The 22980-nt window shown below is 39.3% G+C and overlaps 1 protein-coding gene across 1 annotated transcript in view; it reads left to right on the top strand.

Annotated features, from left to right (window-relative positions):
* LOC110164402 (solute carrier family 26 member 6) overlaps positions 1 to 22980 on the top strand; it is a 46189-nt gene that overhangs the window by 5813 nt on the left and 17396 nt on the right. The window contains exons 3-13 of the mRNA XM_055166203.1: positions 1695 to 1805; positions 3809 to 3978; positions 6182 to 6346; positions 7999 to 8151; positions 9859 to 9941; positions 13794 to 13941; positions 16501 to 16614; positions 16727 to 16804; positions 16913 to 17008; positions 21356 to 21462; positions 22407 to 22476. Coding sequence (XP_055022178.1) covers positions 1695 to 1805; positions 3809 to 3978; positions 6182 to 6346; positions 7999 to 8151; positions 9859 to 9941; positions 13794 to 13941; positions 16501 to 16614; positions 16727 to 16804; positions 16913 to 17008; positions 21356 to 21462; positions 22407 to 22476 — 1295 coding nt within the window. The remainder of the gene's footprint in view (positions 1 to 1694; positions 1806 to 3808; positions 3979 to 6181; positions 6347 to 7998; positions 8152 to 9858; positions 9942 to 13793; positions 13942 to 16500; positions 16615 to 16726; positions 16805 to 16912; positions 17009 to 21355; positions 21463 to 22406; positions 22477 to 22980) is intronic.

The raw sequence follows: 22980 nt of genomic DNA, 5'->3' as shown, positions 1-22980 counted from the left end.
TTATCGGATGCACAAATAGAAGCACGGAAGAAGGAAAATGTCTTTTTCGTATTCTGAGTGAAAAGAACCACTAACGGTGAATTAAATGACTTTCAAACATTTGCAGAGCAAACGTAGAAGATCCTAACAAACCGTGGACTCCAACAAGTTCAACAACACATCGAGACTCTTGGAGGTTTTCATCTTTTCTGCTGTGAATGGCCCAGGAGTTTCCACCAAGTCATTGTGGATATCACCGAAGTGAATATTTGTCCAGGTAGTTGGTGATTCTGACCAGAAATTTGGTTTGGTCCACCTTTTGTCGGGGTTGAAAAGGGTGATTTGGCTCCGTCGATGCTTATGACCAATTTCTGGTCAAATGGTCTTGGGTCCTCTGCCGTTAGAGTGGATAAATAACCGGGATCAATACCCTTTACGTGCTTTCTCACTCCGTCCGTCATGTTGAATTAGTGTTTCTTGCCGCCGACCAAAATAATTCCCAGCATGCAACGCGCGCTTTTGTCAACAATGAAACTCACCTATTCACAACCAGAAGCGAGTGAATGCAGTGGGGACTGAACCAGTGACCTTGGTCCTTATACATACATTGCCGGTCAAAAGTTTTAGAACACCCACATTTTTTCCAGTTATTTATTGCAATTCAAGTCATGCTTGAAATGGTACAAAGGTAAATACTAGGGACGTCCCGATCACATTTTTTTGCCCCCGAGTCCGAGTCATTTGATTTTGAGTATCTGCTGATACCGAGTCCCGATCCGATACTTCTATAAAAATTATGAAATGAACTAAGAGCAAAGAATAAGATCCGGGATGTGTGTGGGGGATCAGATTATATTGATTTCAGTGTGTAGTATTTAGGCTGAACTCAAATGTCCAAAACTTTAATTTTATTAACTTTTCTAACCATGAACCATCATTGTTGAAAATCTTGACTTTTCACAGTCTGGTCTTGGAATAAACTTAATGAACTGGACAAAACAGAGACCAGAACCAGATCAGACCCTGAGACTCGACTCTGCATAATCTAGAGTTTGTATATTTGATATGATATGGAGGCATGTGCATTACATTTAAAACATTTTGGCCAGTCTATGATTTCCAAATAATACAAAATCTTACCAAATAAAAACGAGATGATGGAAGCCAGACAGCCTCTCTGCCCCTGCTGCCCCCACTCCCCCGCACCAATTTTTGGGATTGGTCTCAATCTGCACCGATTTCCGATCGCGTGATTGGATCGGGACAACCCTAGTAAATACTGAACAGCCAGAGGTTAAAAAAAAGATAAAAAATAACAAAACACAAGTCCAAGCTCTGCCAAAACTACCTCAGGAAAAAAGAACAAGATGGTAAAGCTTGAAAACATGAAGTGTCCAGCACAGACTCCAGACTTAAACTCCATCGAGCTGGTTTTGCGATGAACTGGACAGAAGAGTGAAAACCAAAACAACCTACAAGTGCCACACATTTATGGAAACTTCTGCAACAGACTTGGGAAGAACTTTCTGAAGAATATTTGATTTCTATTGTAAAAAGAACGAGCCTCGAGTGTGTTCAGCTGTTATATCTGCCAAAGGTGGACACTTTCATGAATCAAAAGTTTTGGTCAACAGTAAACAGTAAAAAAAAATGGAAAATTGTGGTGCTAAAACTTTAAAAACAGTAGTGTATATGTGTATCTCCTCTGGTTGTAGGAATGGCGTACGCGCTCCTGGCCTCTGTTCCTGCCGTCTACGGTCTGTACTCGTCCTTCTACCCAGTTCTGGTCTACTTCTTCTTCGGCACCTCCAAGCACATCTCTGTAGGTAAGTATCATATTTATATTCAATTAATATTTACTGATTTTATGATGGAAGTTTAAAGTGTCTGTGTCTTACCTTCATCAGGTTCATTTTGATATTTAACAGTGTAACTTTGAAGCAGCCGGAGTCATGTTCCCACACTTCTATGTTCCCTCTTTTCAAGATTTTTTCTCAAAATGAAACTCTAATTCAAGTCATTTTTATTTATATAACACATTTAAAGGGATGATTCAGAGTCATTTCAACCTCTACATTACATCTGTAGTCAACTACTGCTGGAGAATAGGCAGGGTGTAATTGACGACCAAATTGGGAGAAATGGTGGTAAATCTCTGATACAAACTGATCATAAAGGAAATGTGGGAACATAGGGCCTGATTCTGGAAGAAAAAAAACAAAACAAAACAAAAAAAAACTTAGAAATGAGGGAATAGGTTGTGAGAACATGAGCTCCGCTTTAACCTGACCCATATTACGTTATTTTCTGATCCATGTTATAATGTCACAAACAGACCTGGAGTTGTGTTTTGTTTCATTCACACATGTTTAACACACAAATCCTGCATATTTAAGACGAGTTCTTCTCTCAAACAGAAAGCACATCGTTCCACCTCATGATGTAATGTGGTAATACAGGAAATTCTCCACTGTGTTTTTAAACTTCATACACCTTCACATGAATCATTTGCGTAATTGCCCATTTCTACTGAACTAAAGGTAAACAGTTAGCCAGGATGGCGCCACCGATTTCATTTCTCTCCAGCAACTAGGTCAGGAAGCAAAATACACTAGACGTTTCGCAAAAACCCCAGAAGTGTAAGTTCGGGCACCAGCCAATCAGCAAAGAGTCATATTCAGTGTTGTCAACGATTCCCAAGATCGAGGATTTAAAGCCGGAACAAAGAGAATGTTTGGTGAATTTTATCAAGGGGAAAGACGTTATTGCCCTTCTTCCTACGGGATTTGGAAAAAGCTTAATATACCAGTTAGCCTCGTTTGCGGCGCATTACATACGTCACGAACAAATAGCAGCGATTGGTTAAATGATCAAAAGTACCTCCCTACCGTCAAGCGAACGAATTTTGCGAGGACAAACTGTTTCTATGAAGTGAAATCAGGCTAATAAAAGGTAGCTTTTAACATGAAAACTACAACTTCATGACATCACAAGGTGGAACAGAGAATTTCAAAGTAAATCTAGGCAGCCTAATATTAATACAGGAACTCAAACATGTGAATGAAACAAAACACAACTCCAGGTCTGTTTTTGATGAGGTAACAACATTATAACATGACTTAAAGCTCACAGGAGTCAATTTGGCATAATATCGGACTTTAAACTACACCTCAGTACAGTACATCATATCAGATCGTTTAGTGCAGGAGTGTCAAACTCATTTTGGTCTGGGGGCCGTATCCAACCGACTTTGATCCCAAAGGGGCCGGATCAGAAAAACTCATGGCATATAAACCCCAAAAATAACAATAAGTTCAAATATTTGTGCAGAGAAACACAAATCTATTACAGAAATCTTTTTTTATTGATGAACTCTTTCTTTTACAAAATATTATAATATTATGAACAACCTGAAACTTGAAGAAAAATACAATTTCAACACAATGTTTTAACATGAACTTGTATGCAGACAGGAATACGTCAGTTTTTGTTGTAAAATCCTGCACTCGTCTCCACTTTTCTCATTTTGGACATTTTGTCTGATGAGGGTGTCACGGTCAACAGTCAAAACGATCGTCCTCTAAAAGCGTTTGGAAAGAGACAAGTCTTCATTTGTGCTGCTCTGGTGGGAGGGGCCACGTACAGAGACGCTGGAGACGCTGCTGTGATAAACACCACAGAAAATTAACAAGATTTTAATAAAAAATATAATTAAAATATTTTAGTAGAAAACCAGCCAAGGGCCAGATTAAAGGTCTTGGAGGGCCGGATCTGGCCCCTGGGCCGCATGTTTGACACCTGTGGTTTAGTGTGTTTTGTTTTCGTGCAGGTACATATGCAGTGATGAGTGTGATGATCGGAGGAGTGACCGAGCGACTGGCCCCAGATTCAAAGTTCTTGGAGAACGTAACAGGAGAGGTCATCATCAACACCACGCTCCGAGACGCAGAGAGGATCAAAGTGGCAGCGGCCGTCACCTTTGTTTCGGGATTATTTCAGGTAGTGAATCCAGAATGATGGTGTGTTTGGACAATCATGAAAATAACTGAGTTTCAAAGTCAAGAATCGGATCAAACGCATCATAAACATTTGTAGATTTTTTATTTATTCCTGTATTTTATCTTTACTTGTTCATTTCACACCTGTCTCTTGCTATTTTTGCTACTTATTTAGAATTCATTATTACCATTTATATGTTCGCTCTTTTTTATTATATTATATTGGGATGTGTGAGCTGCTGTGCACAAATAATTTCCCTTCTGGATCAATAAAGTTTGTCTGAGTAAGTATTTAAGTCTAAAAAGAAAGAAAAAAAAAAAAAAACATCAGCCAATCATCGAGATTTCCTTCATTTGCCTGTTCATTGCTCCTTCCTTGGACTCTTTTTAATAGATATTGACCAGTAACTTTCCACAAAATCTGCATTTCTGGAGATGCTCAAACACAATCAAAACTAGCACCGTTATTTATTATATGTCAGATCCGTACCTAAACTTTAAGGACTAAAATGTCTGCTTGCTGCTCTGTACAGTATACCTCGCTGTTATCATGAAACTACAGTTTCACACTTGTTTTCAATAATAAGGAAAAGGCTGATTCTTCATCAGACTGACACCACACAGTCTGCAGGCCGAGAGATATGCTGCACAAATTTAGCTACTGGTTTTAAAATCAATTTGAATTTTACATCTTATTCTCATTGTTTGGCTTAAAAGAGATATTCTTGTTATAGTGGAACTTAAAACTAAATAAACTTTGTTTTTCTCTATTAGAGTATATAGATTTTAATAGCATTATAGCGATATAGCATAGGATTTGTTCATGCGACGGTAGGCGGGAACTTTTTTAAAATTTAACCAATCGCTGCTATTTGGTCATGATGTATGTAAAGTGCCCCAAACGTGGCTAACTGGTATATTAAGCTTTTCCCAAATCCTGTAGGAAGAAGGGCAATAACGTCATTCTTCTTGATAAAATTCACCAAACATTCTCTTTGTTCCGGCTTTAAATCCTCGATCTCGGGAATCATTACCAAAACAGAATACATGGCTCTTTACTGATTGGCTGGTGCCCGAACTCACACTTCTGGGGTTCTTGCAAACCGTTTAGTGCAGACATGTCAAACTCAGGCCCAGGGGCCAAATTTGGCCGGCGATATAATTATATTTGTCCTGCAAGATCATAGCAAATATGTTTTAGAGTGGTCTGCCGGCTACAGATATTACCTCCACCAAGGAGGTTATGTTTTTGCCAGCGTTTGTTTGTCTGTTTGTCTGTCTTTGTTTGTCTGTTTGTTTGTTTGTCTGTTAGCAACATAACTCAAAAAGTTATGGACCGATTTTGATGAAATTTTCAAGATTTGTTGGAAATGTGAAAAGGAAGAACTGATTTCATTTTGGGGTTGATCCGGAAGAAATCCTGGATTCTGGATCACTTTGAAATTTTAGTTAACATTGGTAAATGGGGCCAAAAAATTTGTTTCTCAATATCTCGTTTAATTATTGACCAAACCCCATGAAATTTGACTCAGGGATGGACAATGGGATCCTCTTTCATATTCCAAAGGCTGATCTGGATCTGATCCAGAAGACTGATTTTATCGCAATTTATATAAAAAATGGGGGTAGTCCTTGGCGGAGGTCTGCGCTGTCTGAGTGCTTTTCTAGTTTATTTAAATTTTTGTTATTATTTTATAGGATGCTTGTTCTGGATTCTATTATTAAACATTTATTTTAATAAGAAAAGGTTCAACATTACATATCTTGAAAGAAGAGAAAACATGCAGATGAAATTTTTCAATAAATATTTAGTTTGACCCACGGCCCAGTTTTTAATTTTTGTTCCTCTGTGAATTTGAGTTTGAAACCCCTGGTCTAGTGTATTCTGATTCCTGACCTAGTCACTGGAGAGAAATTAAATCGAGCGGAGACCCTAGGTGGCACCAACCTGACTACAAATTTGCAGCTTTCCAGTCAAAAAATCGTTTTGTGCTGCACTCAATGGCCTTTCAAGTAGCTGGTGACATCACAAAAGACTACGGTTCCTTATACCCCTAGACCACACCGCTCCCATCCACTCACTATTTTCTTTAGTCCTCCAGGTGCTGCCCAAGTTAGCAGCTCTATATGAAATGTAGCCGTGGGCGGAGTTTAGATGTTTAGTCCCACTTTAACTGTGTTGTATCTCCCCTTGCCTTCCTCAGGTGCTGTTAGGCCTGGTACAGTTTGGTTTCGTGGTCACGTACCTTTCAGAGCCGTTGGTTCGCGGGTACACCACCGGAGCCGCCATGCACGTCGTAGTCTCCCAGCTCAAGTACACGTTTGGGATCAGCCCCACCAGGTTCAGCGGACCTCTGGCTCTCATCTATGTAAGAACTCTTAAAAAAACAGACCCATCTTAGCATTTCTTAAAAGCTCTATATTATGCAAAAATTTACTCTTGTGAGCTTTAGAGTGTTAGAATGTTGTTACCTCCTAAAAATAAACATACCTGGAGTTGTGTTTTGTTTCATTCACACATTCTGTGCAACGATCAGCCCACAAGCCTGGAGCAATTCTCTATAAATAACCAAAAGAATGACACAAAACAATACACTTCAGCTGCACAAACCTGATGCAATGTGCAGTAGTTTCATTTGCAAAGTGAACAACAATTGTAATGGGTTTGAGCTCTGAAGGAGGAAGTGACTTAGGGCCAATCCCGTTTCTAATTTCTACCCCTTCCCCTACTCCTTGCCCCTCGAAACTGAGCATCAAGAGGTAGGGGTTGAAAGTAAAACCCTACGAACTGGAACATCCCTTCAACAATCACATACGTCATCAGCTTTTACGTAAGTAGATGGGAAGAGCTTTTGCCATCTTGCCGGTGATTCGCAACACATTCTGGGAAATTGCTCATACCCCTCTGTTTGGAGTGTGCCTCTGAACAGTCTTCATTTGGATGGGTCTATAGCCCTACCACTTTGTTCTACTCCTCTGCCATAACAGTAACTGGGACACTCCTACTTCTACACGTGAACAAGCAAAACAGATTCGAAAGTGGTATGGCCAAGGGATGTAATGGGATCAGCCTTAGTACAGGGAGCAAAGGGAGGAAAAAAAAAATCTAAAACATGTTACTACTTTGTTTTCAGCAATTTTCAAAACAATAAAAGGTAACATGGTGATCTAAATATATTAAAGGGCCCATCTCATGCAAAATAACTTTTTTGTCATTGTATCTTATGCACATATACAAGCACAATTTGGGTTTTGGAACATTCAGCAGGATTTAGTTTGTTATCACGTGGGAGGGTGGCAGAAATACGCTGCAATTTGTTTAAAAAAACACAGAATCAATCTAAAAATCACTTCAGCGACATATACAAGGCCCACACATCACTCTTAGAAGGTAGAAAGCTCTGAAAAGTTGATTTTGCATGAGATGGGCTCTTTAAGTGTTTGCAGTTAATATCCCAGAGAATTAAAATACCCCCTCTTAAATGTTCCAAAATTAGATATTTATTTCAGTTCTTTTTTTTTTTTTTTCTTGGGGAATGTAATGTAGTAATCTTTTAAATATTCACAAACTGCTGGAATAATACATAGATAATAGATGCTCGTGACTCCATCTAGTGGCATAAAGTGGTACAACAGTTCACCATACGTAATACTTTCCAGAACCACACACTTTGACAAAACTTTGCAAAGACGAGTGGATCTGGAGCTGTCTCCTTGAGTTCAGAGGATGTGATTGACAGGCGGATTAACCAATTAGAGAGACAGATACTCTGTTAGTGTCAAAAACAACAAACTTTAAGGGGAAAAAACTACATAAAGGACTGAGAAACAACACAGATTTTGATGATACGAAAATCTGAGAGACACTTGATACAAATCTGCAACTGTGGTTGGATCATCTCAAGTTTGGACAGAGGATTTTCACCCTTTTTTGTCCACTTCCCGACCCTTGTGGATTCAAACTAGGGACTAACTGGTCAGGCAACATTTCTACCATATCTTTTCCTCTCTCCTTTCACAGACGGTGTTGGACATTGGCTCTCTCCTGCCTCAAACGAACCTGGGGACTCTGGTGGTCAGCGCAGTCGCCATCGTGTGCCTGATGATAGCCAAAGAACTCAACACGTATCTGGCAAAATGGCTTCCTGTGCCCATACCAGTGGAGCTCATAGCCGTAAGAACACACGTCAAAGGGACAGTTCAGAATTTTGGACAGAGAGCCTCATTTCCTAGTGAGCCAGAGTGTTGGAGACGTGTGGAGACACTTTTTTTAAAAATATTCCATCCAGTCCTTGTATTTGCAGAGGTCGTTGGTGCTAGGCTAGTGCATGTCAATGGCCATAGTTATCCTGCCACTAAAAACAGTCTTACCCACTCCACAAAACACCCGAAACAAATCTATTATTACACCAGACTGTCGATGTAAATGTCTGTGTTGATAGAATAATGTTAGAAATAAAACTAACCTTGTATCGCATGAATCGTCGCATGTTGAGGGACTATTTTCTCTGCAGCAGCGGAATTTTACTCTGTGCTAGTTAGTTGTGATAATATAAATGTAGCACTTGTGGTCGGATAAAGAGGCTTCAGAGAGTGTATATCCACTATATCCATTTAATGCCGTATGCACTGAAACACAAGAGACACATTTATGACGGTAAATGATGATGGTCACATTTTTCTATAGCGCTTTTCCTCATTCAAGGCACTCAAAGCACTTTACAACAAGGAACCACTCACACATTCACACACCAGTGTACGCAGACACTGTGGGCAAGGTGGGTTAAGTGTCTTGCCCAAGGACACAACGACAGCATTCATCTGTGGGAGCTGGAATCACACCAGCCAACCTGCGGGTCAGTGGATCTGACCGCTCAACCTGTGATGTTTTATGTCGAGAACTGGATTTGAACCACCAACTTTCAGATCAGTGGGTGAATGCTCTACCAACTGAGCTACTGCCGCCCCTGATCACGCTACTCATGTCCAGGCACACTTTACAATTAGGTCACACCACATAGGACACATCTAACTTATAAACTTATGTTTATCAAAAGAAATATTCACTTAAATCGTCATTTCTCACCTGAAACACAAGAGACACATTTATGATCACGTTATTCATGTCCAGGCACACTTTACTACTAGGACCTGCGACCCCCCCCCCCCCCCCCCCCCGGCCCCCCCCCGAGTTGCCTTCCTCTGCCTGCGTGCATCCCCAGCATATCTCCTGTCTACAATCGTATCTGTTTCCTGTGCACATGAAATATAAAAAATATATATAAAAATTCCTTTATACAAATCTGGTATAAAATAATAAAAAAATAAAATGAGGTTGGTGGTGCTTTCCAATTCATTCATTACTGTGCCTGTTTAATACTATTGGTCCCACATGAACATGGCCATAACTGGAACAGGCTTCTTCGTGTGCTCTATGTGTCACTATGGCAGCTGCAGGTAAACAAAGCTGGTACAGAGCCGATAAAACTTTCTATCAGGAAGTACAACTCGCTGCTGCTGCTCAGACATAAATCCTTCAAATGCAAAGTTGGTTTTACTTCTAAAATGATTCTATCAACACAAACATTCACATGGACAGTCTGGCGTAATAATTGTTTTGCTTCGGGTGTTTTGTGGAGTGGGTAAGACTGTTTTTAGTGGCAGGCTAACTATGGCCATTGACATGCACTAGCCTAGCACCAGCGACCTCTGCAAATACAAGGACTGGATGGAATATTTAAAAATCTGTCTCCACACGTCTCCAACACTCTGGCTCACGAGGAAATGAGACCCTATGTCCAAAATTCTGAACTGTCCCTTTAAAGAGAACTGCATGGTTTTATTATTTTTATTATACTCATGTTGTATTGTGTGTTTGCAGATCATCGTAGCCACAGTGATCTCCTGGCAGGTTAACTTGAATGCCAAATATGGTATTGATGTGGTGGGCAATATTCCTTCTGGGTGAGATTTATTTCTTTTTTCTTTTATTTTTCTATCCCTTTTTTGTAACGAAAACCAAACTGAATGTTAAAATCAACAAAATAACTTAGTACTGTTCCCCTTTTGTATGTTTGGTTTAAACGTGCACTGCGTAACATTTCTGGTTGAGGGTCCACTACTTGGTGTGACATTAAACATCCATCTCCCATTAATTCGTTACGGGTGTTTCTGTTGCTCAAAAATACAGTAATTTATGGTGTCAGAAAATAGTCCCATAATACACACACGTACGATAAAACATGCATTCGGGGATACTGTATTATTTCACACGTGTAGAAATTAACTACGAGCGAGCGAATTATCTCTGCGTTATCCGTTTTTTCATTTTGGTTTTGGAGAAAAATAAAGAAGAATGTAGTTGTGTTTTTTTTCGTTTTCTTATTTTTGATTTTATTTTGAAACTAGAAAAGCACTCAGAGAGCGCAGACCTCCGCCAAGGACTACCCCCATTTTTTATAGAAATTGCGATAAAATCAGTCTTCTGGATCAGATCCGGATCAGCCTTTGGAATATGAAAGAGGATCCCATTGTCCATCCCTGAGTCAAATTTCATGGGGTTTGGTCAATAATTAACCGAGATATTGAGAAACAAAATTTTTGGCCCCATTTACCACAATGTTAACTAAAATTTCAAAGTGATCCAGAATCCAGGATTTCTTCCGGATCACCCCCAAAATGAAATCAGTTCTTCCTTTTCACATTTCCAACAAATTCTGAAAATTTAATCAAAATCGGTCCATAACTTTTTGAGTTATGTTGCTAACAGACAAACAAACAAACAGACAGACAAACACCGGCAAAAACCATAACCTCCTTGGTGGAGGTAAAAACAAATGAACGAATGATACATGGATTAAGGTGCGTGAGCAAACAGAAAACAACTTCAAGGACAGCAGGAATGAATCTCGCGCAAGCAGAAATCAGAGAAACAAGACAAAGAGAAGAGAGCTCTTTATCTTTTTGAGCGTGCGTCTGCCCCCGGTGGTTGTTGGTGGTTGTTAATGGTAACTGGGATACTCCTACCCACATGAAACGCGGCGAAACTCTTATGGCCATGGAGTGTAAAGGGATTGGCCTTAGTGCAGGGAGCAAAGGGAGGGGAAACTCAGAGCATCAAAAACGAAAGTGAAACTTCTAAAACATGTTAATACTTTGTTTTCAGCAAATACAGCGTTTTCAAAACAATAAAAGGCAACATGGTGATCTAAATATAGTAGTATAGAGTTGGCAGTTAATACCACTTAGAAGTAAAATACCTCCTCTTTAATGTTACAAAATTAGATATTTATTTCAGTTCTTTTTTTTTTTTCTTGGTGAATGTAACGTTGTAATTAGGGCCGGGCACGTTAACGCGTTAATTTTGCATTAACTAATTAATTCATTGTCTCTGACATTTATTTTAACGCCGTTAACACAGTTTTTATTATTAATATTATTATTATTATTTGTAAATGTCTGTTACTCACTGGCTTTTATTTAGAAAAAGTCCACCGCGAGCGTTTCTTTAAGTTTTACGTCTTTTTTTTAACACTTTTTTTACTTTATTCTGACCACTTGAGATGCTACTTGTCCGAGCCTCTGTGGGCCACGGGCTCAGGTTCACAGGTCTTTCTCTTTCTTCTCCTTCTTCCAAACGCCTCTGAGGCATCCAAATAGAGGTTTCGTTGTGGTTTTCATCGCTGCGGTCTCGCTTACATAATGCTATTACATTGTATTCATGAAGGCCCGGAAGATTTCGTGATATGATCCCTCCCATAACTCAATAAAATATGAAAGGTTCACGGATACACGAATTAAGGTGCGAACAGAAAACAACTTCAAGACAGCAGGAATGAATTTCACTCAAGCAGAAATCAGAGAGACAAGACAAAGCCAAGACAGCTCTTTATCTTTCTGAGAGTGTGTCTGCCCCCTAGTGGTTGTTTTGCAGGCAGGTCACACATGTCTCCTCGCTCGCAGAGATAATTTTCTCGCTTGCAGTTAATATCTACGCGTGTGAAATAATATTATACACTCGAATGCATGTTTTATCTTGCGTGTGTATCATGGGACTATTTTGACACCATAATAATTCCTTATTTCAACAGGGGCGACTCTCCACAGATCTGAATTGTAATGTAGCGCAGTGCTGTAACCTGCTTGTCTCCCTCGTGATGGATATGTTTAATCTATATTGTGGAACATTCTAGACAAAGCAATAACATTTCCATGGAGACAAGCAGGTGGTGGACCCTCCACTAACAATGTTACGCAGTGCACCTTTTATGTATAGCTGTTCTTGTTATATTGTATAGGCGAGTTTCATTGTTGACAAAAGTGCGCGTTGCATGTTGGGAATTATTTTGGTCGGTTGCAAGAAACACTAATTCAACATGACGGACGGAGCGAAGTAAGCACGTAAAGGGTATTGATCCCGGTTATTTATCCACTCTAACGGCAGAGGACCCAAGACCATTTGACCAGAAATTGGTCATAAGCATCGACGGACGACAAATCACCCTTTTCAACCTCTACAAAAGGTGGACCAAACCAGATTTCTGGTCAGAATCGCCAACTACCTGGACAAATATTCACTTTGGCGATATCCACAATGACTTGGTGGAAACTCCTGGGCCATTCACAGCAGAAAAGATGAAAACCTCCAAGAGTCTCGATGTGTTGTTGAACTTGTTGGAGTCCACGGTTTGTTAGGATCTTCTACGTTTGCTCTGCGAATGTTTGAAAGCCGTTTAATTCACCGTTAGCGGTTCTTTTCACTCAGAATACGAAAAAGACATTTTCCTTCTTCCGTGCTTCTATTTGTGCATCCGATAATGCAGCAGGAATTTACCATTAAATACGTGAGGTTACGCACTGTGTTTGACCGCTATCCTGTTTCTTGCCTCCGACCAAAATATGTCTCAGCATGCAACACGGGCTTTTAATAACAATGACGTCAGCTGAAACTCACCTGTAGAGACGAGTTGGTCGGGGTCCAGCATAAAGGTGGATTTGACCATTACTGAACATTAATGAGGATATTTTATTGTTGACTGAGTGATTGTGTCTCTCTGAACAATTAGTTTTACTCAAGTTTTAAACAATGAAAAACAGTCATTGAATCAACAATAACAGGATCTATAAGTCGCCTGTTTCTTTTCAACATTCAATTGAAGCAGCAACACTGGAACAAAATAGTCAATAAAATAATTACAAAAAGATTACAGATTATACAAAACATGTCTTAACATTTCAGCATGTATTATTATGTTGCAGACCGACATTCAGATCGTGACAAGGCGACCCAAAAAAAATCTCTTTGCGACCCACCTGAGTGTCGTGAACCAGTCTTTGGGAAACAATGGCACAGAGAATAACAATGAGATCTAAATCTGAGGTTTTTAATTCTGCTGATTGGATTTTTACCGGTTGAGACTGGCCAATTTTTTAGTTTTAAGGCGCTGTACCTGATTCTTAAATGTCGTTCATTTTAACTGGTCTGCAGTGAGAGTGGAGTTTTCCCACTAGGGTAAGGCTAACAACTAGCATGCTAACCACACACTGCTTGATCGTTGGACAATAAAACAGATTTGAGACAGGATAAATATTGTAAAAAAAATACATGGAAAGAATCTGGTCCTTTCTGTGGTTCCTATAGTTTACTCCAGGTGAGATGAAACGCTGCTGAAGTTTGTCTACCAAATATTTTCAGAAATATTTTGTTTTGAGAATTTGAGAATCTTTTTAAAATTCTCTCACAATTTATTATTATATTTTAGTATTTACTTATTATTATGCTACGCCATTAAAGCTGTAGTTCCTGTCTCTCCTCAGCCTGCAGCCTCCAGCGCTCCCCGATGTCTCGCTCTTCTCCCAGGTGATCGGAGACGCTTTCGCCATCTCTGTGGTCGGATACGGACTGGCCATTTCTCTGGGACGGATCTTCGCTCTCAAGTACGGCTACAAGGTGGACAGCAACCAGGTCAGGAACGCTAAAGGCTTTTAATACAGTGTCTAAGTACCTACCCTGCAAAAACTATAATCTAACCAAGTTAAGATCAAAGTTTTATCATGTTTTAAAGGTTGTATAGAGGATTTTTTAAGGGAAAAGAAATACAGCGACAGTCCTTTTTCAAATGTTGTGCATGCGTGACACCACCTTCCTCCTCCACAGCTCCTCAGTAGAAACACCTCCTCCCGCCTCCTTACTCTAGAAATCACGCTTGTTTACAGCCAGTGTGTGTTCAGAATTACTGTTGAAGTGACCTGTCTAGAAGTAATTTAGTGACCAACATGTCAGTTTTTAGACCCTTTGTCTACTTCAATCGCGCAATCGCTGGAAAGAATCACCTCAGTTTATCTTCGCTCCATTTCCTCCTTCTCTTCTTCTTTCAGCGACCTCAAAAACAGACTTTCTTTTGTGGCAAACTGGTCGTGGATTCTCGTCCGCCATCGCAACAAACTTAGAGCGACAGTTAGAAAAAGTCTCTAAGAACCGTAGCATAAGCCACATAATCCCTGCGCGCCAGCGAGTCAGTTACAGTAGAAACGCAGGGAGTTTGATTGACAACCTAACAGCCAATAGAAAATGAGGTAGCCTTGTTATCTATTGACTGATGTTTATCTGGCCTCACTACATCCACAGTTGATAGATTTTCATTCTTTTTTTTTTTGGTCATCATAATTACAAGGCTGCTGTGTCTCTGTAGTGGTATTTTAAACTTTCATTGACAATTTGAAACTAAAAAAAAAATCCTCCATACAACCTTTAAGTAGATTTCACTTGATAAGTAGTTAAAATATGAAAATCTTGCTACACTTAAGGGTCCGTCAAATGCTTTTCTTCGTGGAGATGTTATTGCTTGGTCTGGAATGTTTCACAATATGGTATTAAACCTTTCTGTCTTCATGGAGACCAAACCAGACTAAGTAACAGGTCAGATCTGTGTAGAGGCGAGCCCAATCACAGTGAGAATATCTGTTTTTGTTTTTTTTTAAGCAGCAACATCATCTGTAATTGAATAAATGTAAAGTAGTTCAGTTTAAAGTCATACTGTGGAACATTCCAGACAGCAATGACATCTCCATAGCAACAAGCATAGTGCACCTTTAAGAAAAAACAACTATTCTTTACACTGAAAATAAGAAACAAAATCTAATCTTATGTTCCTTGAATTAAGAAAAACACACTTATTCCATTGGTAGATAATTTTACTTGTCAAGTTGAATCTACTAAAAAAAAAAAAAAGTTCTTAATTTAAAGGTGCACTGTGTAACTTTTCTGGTGGAGGGTCCGTCACCTGCTTTTCTCCATGGAAATACTGTCTGGAATATTCCACAGCATGGCATTACACTGTTACGTCCCCTTTGCTCGGGGAGAAAGGGAAGTAACAATAAAACCAGGATGTTAAAGGTTTAACAAAAAATTGTGCATTTATTATTTACAGTGTAGGTAAAGAACAAAAAAAAAAAAAAAAAACAGGCAATTGAGGAGAAAATAAATAGCAATTAAACAAAATAATCTAATAAAGTAAAGAGCTCTAACTAAGTACAATGTAACAAATCTAACTCAAGTTGTACTGCAAACAAAAAGGTGTCTCAAAAACTAACGAAGGCAACAGGCGGCAACAAAACACAAAATGAGACAACCCAAAACATCAAACAAAAGAGGCGAGCTGGCCGCAGGGATCCAGCCGCCTCCAGCAGGCAGAAGATGGTCCTTTTTAAACCCCCGCTACCACAGGTGGCACCCGCGGATTGGTGGGTGCGGAGGGGTGAACGGTCAGTCGTCGACGCGCTGCGACGCCAGCCTTCGTCCGGCGTCTGGTCCTCCTGCACATCCAGGTCCAGGGCTCGCGGACCGAGCGCATCATGCACACACAAAAGCAAATACAGAAGAGCACACTAAACAAATATCAAACGGCCGGGGCCCGTAACATACACTTATTTATCTCTACGGAGACAGCAGGTGATGCCACAGGGTCACTTTACGTGTCAGAAAGTTTTGTCATGATTTGAGTAAATTTCACTCGACAAGTAAAATTATCTACCAGTGGAACAAGACTTTTTGTACTTAAAATGTGAAAATACATCTTACTCCACTTAAAATAAGACAAACAACAACTTTTTGCACTTAAAATAAGAAACAAAATCAAACGTTGCTTAAACAAAAACACACTTCCATTCTATTCTAGGTAGATAATTTCACTTGTCAAGTTAAATCCACTCAAATAAAGTAAAATGTTCTTAATTTAAGTCATTTCAATTTTGCTTGATGTTGTTTTTTTCTAGTGCACTAATAGTAAAAATGCTTTCTCAGATTTTAGGTCATTAAAAAACATGTTACTGAGTAAATACAAGAGGGATACGTTTAATTCCATACCGGGACATTTCCGACAAAACAGTCGCAGGTGACAGATCCTCCACTAGAAAAGTTCCACAGTGCACCTTTAAGTCATTTTAACTTACCTACATCCTTCTTTCTGCTGTGTAGTAGTTTATATATTCCCAGTGATGATTTACTGTTGGTGTATGTTGACAGGAGCTGATCGCCCTGGGTCTGAGTAACACCGTTGGAGGCTTCTTCCAGTGCTTCGCCATCAGCTGCTCCATGTCCAGAACCATGGTCCAGATCAGCACTGGAGGAAAAACACAGGTCTGCCCACATTGTATTACTCAAGGACACAAGTTAAAAGCAAAACTGACTTTGTTGAGCATTTAAAGCGGGACTAAACATCTACATCTCTCCCCGCTGTCCCTTTAACCAGGTGGCCGGAGCTCTGTCGGCGGTGGTGATTCTCATAATCACTCTGTGGATTGGGCAGCTCTTTGAGGATCTGCCAAAGGTACGTCCTGCACCATGAGCATCCTTTAGTCTGTCTAATAATGATATAATGTACTAAAATGTCCCAAACACATTAAGGCTCCATTTTGTGTTTTTACGCTCTGTCCAGTCGGTGTTGGCCGCCATCATCTACGTGAACCTGCAGGGGATCATGAAGCAGTTTATGGACATCAAAGTTCTGTGGAAGAGCAGCCGGATCGACATGGTACGTGTAGTGGACCAAACAGAAAGGCAAAGACAAGGTATAAAAATAAGTTTAAATTTAATAAAGCCAAAAAAGATATAATTTAACAAAGGCTCAAATTAGGCAAATTATTAACAAAAAAGCCGGGCCCAACTGGGGAAACTCAAAATCAAACTGAACAGAACAAAACTAACCCAACCAGACAAAGGAACAGGGGTGTTTAAATACCTGAGGACCAACTAAAGCTAAACACAAGAGGGAGGAATTACACTAATTAAAGGTTGTATGGAGGATTTTTTTTTTAATTTTCAAATTGTCAATGAAAGTTTAAAATACCATTACAGAGACGCAGTAGCTTTGTAATTATGATGACCAAAAAAAAAAAGAATGAAAATCCATCAACTGTGGACGTAGTGAGGCCAGATATCCATCAGCCAATAGACAACAAGGCTACCTCGTTTTCTATTGGCTGTAAGGTTGTCAATCAAACTCCCTACGTTTCTAGTGTAACTGACTCACCGGCGCGCGGGAATTACGTCGTTTATGCAGCAGTTCTTAGAGGTTTTTTCAAACTCTAGCTTCCACACAATTCGCACAAAGTTTGTTGCGGTGGCGGACGAGAATCCACGACAAGTTCGCCGCTAAAGAAAGTCCGTTTTTGAGGTTGGTTGAAGAAGAAAAGGGGAAAAGGAGCAAAGACAAACGGAGGTGATTCTTGGAGATTCCTTCCGGCGATGGTGCGACTGAAGCAGACAAAGGGTCTAAAGACTGAAGACGCGTCCGTCGCTAAATTACTTCTAGACAGGTCACTTCAACAGTAATTCTAAACGCGCACTGGCTGTAAACAAGCGTGATTTCTAGAGTAAAGAGGCGGGAGAAGGTGTTTCTACTGAGGGAGCTGGTGTCACGCATGCACAACATTTGAAAAAGGACTGTCGCTGTATTTCTCTTTCCTTAAAAAAAATCCTCTATACAACCTTTAACTAACTAAACCAATAACTTAATCAAAGTAACAAAAAAGCAAATAATTATAACACAGAAAATAATAAGTGATAATAATGTGACCTTAACACAAACTAAACAAATTAACTTAATAAAACAAACTAAATAGTGCTCCCCCCCTTTGTTGAGTCCTGATGGTCTCTCCCAGGGTCCTCCGTCCGGTGCTCAAAAAAACAAAAAGAACAAGTGTAAGTAAATTAGACTTATATTAACTAAAATGTGTGCACTCAAATTAGAACATAAGTCTAAATAACGGAATTAAATTATGTGTAGTGTCATTAACTTAATGTAAATAATAATGAAAATTAAATAATACTGACACTATGGAGCGGTGGCAGAGGGATCCACCACAGTACGAATAAAACAAACGACTGTGATAAACACAATTGTACCAAAGGGAAAAAGCAACAGCGTGACAAGTGTGTTGAATGTTGTGGTGAAGGGACATGGCTCATACCAGACTGATCTGTGCGTCTGAGGTTTTAAATTCTGCTGATTGGACTTTTACTGGTTGAGACTGGTCAGTTTTTTAGTTTTAAGGTGCTGTACCTGATTTTCTTCTGAGTTCTACACATTCTCAGTCTGGGACGGCAAAAAACACAAACGCAAGACTTTTTGAATCTGATTGGCCGAAGCATCACAGCAGTAGCCAGGCTGGGGCCACAAAGTTCCTCCGCTCAATTTTATTTCTCTCCAGCGACGAGGTCAGGAATTGGAATACACTAGACCAGGCATGTCCAAACTATGGCCCGGGGGACAAATGCGGCCCTCAGACAAATTTTTCTTGGCCCTCAGGCTTCCAGGTGAATTGGCCCAAATGACCTTGTATCAGTTTAAAAAAAAAAAAAATTACTGCAAGTTTTTTTGAAAATCTACCTTGATAAAGCCAATATTTAGTATTTCGTCTGTGATTTTAAGGATCTTAGCACGAATAAAGACTGATGGCTCATTCTAACGTGTTCAACATGCACATATTTCAATTATTCCCTGTACTGAGCACCAGTCTACAGTCCTTGATCGACCCTCTGCTTCGTCTGTGTTTAGATATGTGGCACTTGATGAAAAATGTTTGGACACCCCTACATTAGACAGTTTGAAAGAATCCCGGAAGTTGTAGACCACCAATCAGCAAAGAGCTGTGAAGCCATGACATCAAACTCGAGCGTCTGTCTGGGTCCCTTCTGTGATACAGCACAACAGTAAATAAAGCGGCCGAGATGGATGTAGACAAAGCCATACATTGTGTGTTGGCAACGATTCCCGAGATTGAGAATTTAAAGCAGGAACAAAAAGAATGTTTGGTGAATTTTATCAAGGGGAAAGACATTATTTCCCTTCTTCCTACAGGATTTGGGAAAAGCTTAAAGGTTGTATAGAGGATTTTTTTAAGGGAAGAGAAATACAGCGACAGTTCTTGTGCGCATTCAGAATTACTGTTGAAGTTTCCTGTCTAGAAGTAATTCAGCGACCGACGCGTCAGTTTTTAGACTCTTCGTCTGCTTCGGTCGCGCCATCGCTGGACGAGATCTCCAAGAATCACCTCAGTTTGGCTTTGCTACTTTTCCCCTTCTCTTCTTCTTTCAGCGACCTCAAAAACGGACTTTCTTTTGCGGCGAACCGGTCGTGGATTTTCGTCCGCCGTCGCGACAAACTTTGTGCAAAATGCGAGGAAGCGACAGTTCGAAAATGCCTCTAAGATGCGTAAACCACGTAATCCCCGCGCTCCGACGAGTCAGTTACACTAGGGAGTTTGATTGACAATCTAACAGCCAATAGAAAATGAGGGAGCCTCGTTTTCTATTGGCTGATGTTTATCTGGCCTCAACACGTCCACAGTTGATAGATTTTCGTTCTTTTTTTTTTGGTCATCATAATTACAAGGCTGCTGCGTCTCTGTAATGGTATTTTATCTTTCACTGACAATTTGAAGCTAAAAAAAAATCCTCCATACAACCTTTAATATACCAGTTAGCCCCGTTAGCGGCGCATTCCATATGTCACAACCAAAGAGCAGCGATTGGTTAAATTAAAAAAGTACCAACCTGCTGCCAAGTGAACAAATCGTGATGCTGTGAGGTCAGGTCTGATATATCAGGTTATCACAACAGAGGAACAAGACGAAAAATACAACTTTTGTTAAATCCAACTGAGAGAAAAGCACTGACATCTTCCCTGTCCACAAATGCACAAAGCTCTTGCCTTCTGCCAGTAACTGTATTCAGTTACAGTTACTGTTTCAATGAGTGGTAATTGGATTACAGTTACTTTGTTGAAATAAATGGATTACAGGGCGGTATTTTCCTGTTTTCACATTTTGGGCTAAACCAGGACTAAAACCAGGACTAAAACCAGGACTAAAACCAGGACTAAAACCAGGACTAAACCAGGACTAAACCAGGACTAAACCAGGACTAAACCAGGACTAAAACCAGGACTAAACCAGGACTAAACCAGGACTAAAACCAGGACTAAACCAGGACTAAACCAGGACTAAAACCAGGACTAAACCAGGACTAAAACCAGGACTAAAACCAGGACTAAACCAGGACTAAAACCAGGACTAAACCAGGACTAAAACCAGGACTAAACCAGGACTAAAACCAGGACTAAACCAGGACTAAACCAGGACTAAAAGCAGGACTAAACAATATGACACTAACAGTAGGTGAACATAATTTAAAGCAGCAGTGATCTTATATAGCAAATCATTTCTCTATCAATAATATTTTTTATATGCTTAAGTAAAGACTGGACTTTTTATTTTCTTTTAGCAGATAAAACAAAACAAAACATCTCATGTTAAGATTTCCTGGTCTTTGCTTCTCTACAACAAACAGTTGCTTATTCATCTAGACTTGAGCTCAACACAGAATTTGAAGAGAACAAACAAGAATTTTCAGGATGTGGTTGTTACATTCATGTCGTTTTAAAAAACATGACAATATCAAGTAATCCAAAGTATTCAGATTACGTTACTCACTTAAAGTAATTTAATGGATTCCGTTACAAACTACATTTTGGGGTATATGTAATCTGTAATCTGTAGGGGAAAACATTTTAAAAGTAACACTCCCAACACTGCAAATAAGATCGTCCACATCGACGCTAAAAAAGAAGTACGTCACCATGTTTGTTTTGGTTCCTTTGGGCGCTTTGCCTTTGGCTTCCACACAAACCTGAATGTTGCTCTGTGATTCATTGTTTACCCAATAAGTCTTACTTTGAGAATGTGCCAAGATGGATTCTCGTGAGTCTGTGAACTGTCAAAAATCATGATAATCCATCTTGCTGTGTGAGGTCAGACGTGATCAAGTCTTGATTTGTTTGTTTTATTATGAATATCTTATTTGAGCTTTGTGTGTGCAGGTGATCTGGATAGTCACGTTTATACTGACCATCCTGCTGAACCCTGACATCGGGCTGGCTGCTTCCATCGCCTTCGCTCTGCTCACGGTCATCTTCAGGACTCAGCTGTAAGAACGACGCTGTTTTTACACACTCTTATTAGGGCCCAGTCAAGCAGAAGTAAACAACAAGGCCAAAAATTCAAGTTAATGCATCTGATATAAAAATATATTGAACAGATACATATGTACTCTAGTTTATGAAACTGTTGACCTTTTTTCTGTACCAGTTTTGGTTCTAAAGTTCCATACGTTTTAAACAGACCATGTATGAAACATGGAACAAAAAATATTTCCCAAATTTCAAAGACCTGAAAATCATGTAAATAAATGGATGTATTTCATCATATCTTGTGTTATTCCATCTTTGAACTGTTGATGAAGGGACATGATTTTTCAAAAAAAAATTATTTAAAGTGATAAAAATTTGCTTAGAAAGGCTGACATATTTTATAGAAATAGTTTCCTTTCATTTTGAAGTAATATTAAAGTATTCGGAAGAAAAAAGTTGACAAATTATGTAAAATCATGCACCTTCTACTTGTTTGCACAATTTTCCCTCCATTACTTTTCCCTCCGTTACCATGACCTTTCTTAATAAAAAATCTCATGACTCAAAAAGTTTTTTCAACCTAATCTTGGACCATATGGTAGAAAACTATATGAAGCAAATATTCAAACCAGTTTGTTAAGGATATGTAAGTGAGAACCAAGAGTTATCACTGTTTGTATTTATTGCCCAAAAAGTGCTGCATATTTCATTCCCTCCGTTACCGACATGAGTTTTTTAATTTTTTGTCAACAACTTGAAAGAATATCACAGGTTTAACTTGACCCTGTTGGAGTGTAACTCTTTCCTACATTCTGATACTTTACTTATTTCAATAGTCCCTCTAGTTTCTGAATAAGAGACATTTGAATGTAAAAAATCTGCCCCTGTTTCCCTCCGTTTTTTCCCACTTGACTGGACCCATTTGCATTTATAAAGTCATTCATATGTGTTTTTGTTTCAGTCCGACGTACTCTCTGTTGGGGCAGATCCCAGACACAGACGTCTACAAACCTCTGGACAGCTACGAAGAGGTAAAAACAAGAAACACATGACATCCTCTTTCATTTCAGCTACGTATCTGTAATCAAAGACCCTGTACCGGATTTTTCTTCCATATTTGATCAAAATTTGTCTACATTGTATTGTATAATCCGATAATTAGAAAGTGTGTGTCAGCATTCTAGTTGGTCTTGCAGTGGTCTTGTTTTTGTCTTTGGACCATTGCAAACTTTTTTTTTTTTAATTGATTCATTCTTTTTCACATTTAAAGACAGTAAAACTCAGGTAAGCGCCTATAAACAAAACCTACACTGTACTAATAACAGGATCTTAAATAAACCACAGGGTATCACATTTTATTAACCCCATAATTATTGAGTAAAGTGTAAATACCGTTTACAGTGTTTACATTCTAGCTGCTGCCTAATGAGTTTTCTTGTGGTTTAGTTCATGTATAATTATGGCTTCATTGCGGTGTAATTATATGTAATGTAATCTGTCATACCTATAATTTTGTAATCATATTTAAATCTAGG

The sequence above is a fragment of the Boleophthalmus pectinirostris genome, unplaced genomic scaffold (genome assembly GCF_026225935.1).
Source record: "Boleophthalmus pectinirostris isolate CB_2022bp ecotype Guang Dong unplaced genomic scaffold, ASM2622593v1 HiC_scaffold_8, whole genome shotgun sequence".
Classification (NCBI taxonomy): Eukaryota; Metazoa; Chordata; class Actinopteri; order Gobiiformes; family Gobiidae; genus Boleophthalmus; species Boleophthalmus pectinirostris.
This window is presented reverse-complemented; position numbering and strand designations above follow the sequence as displayed.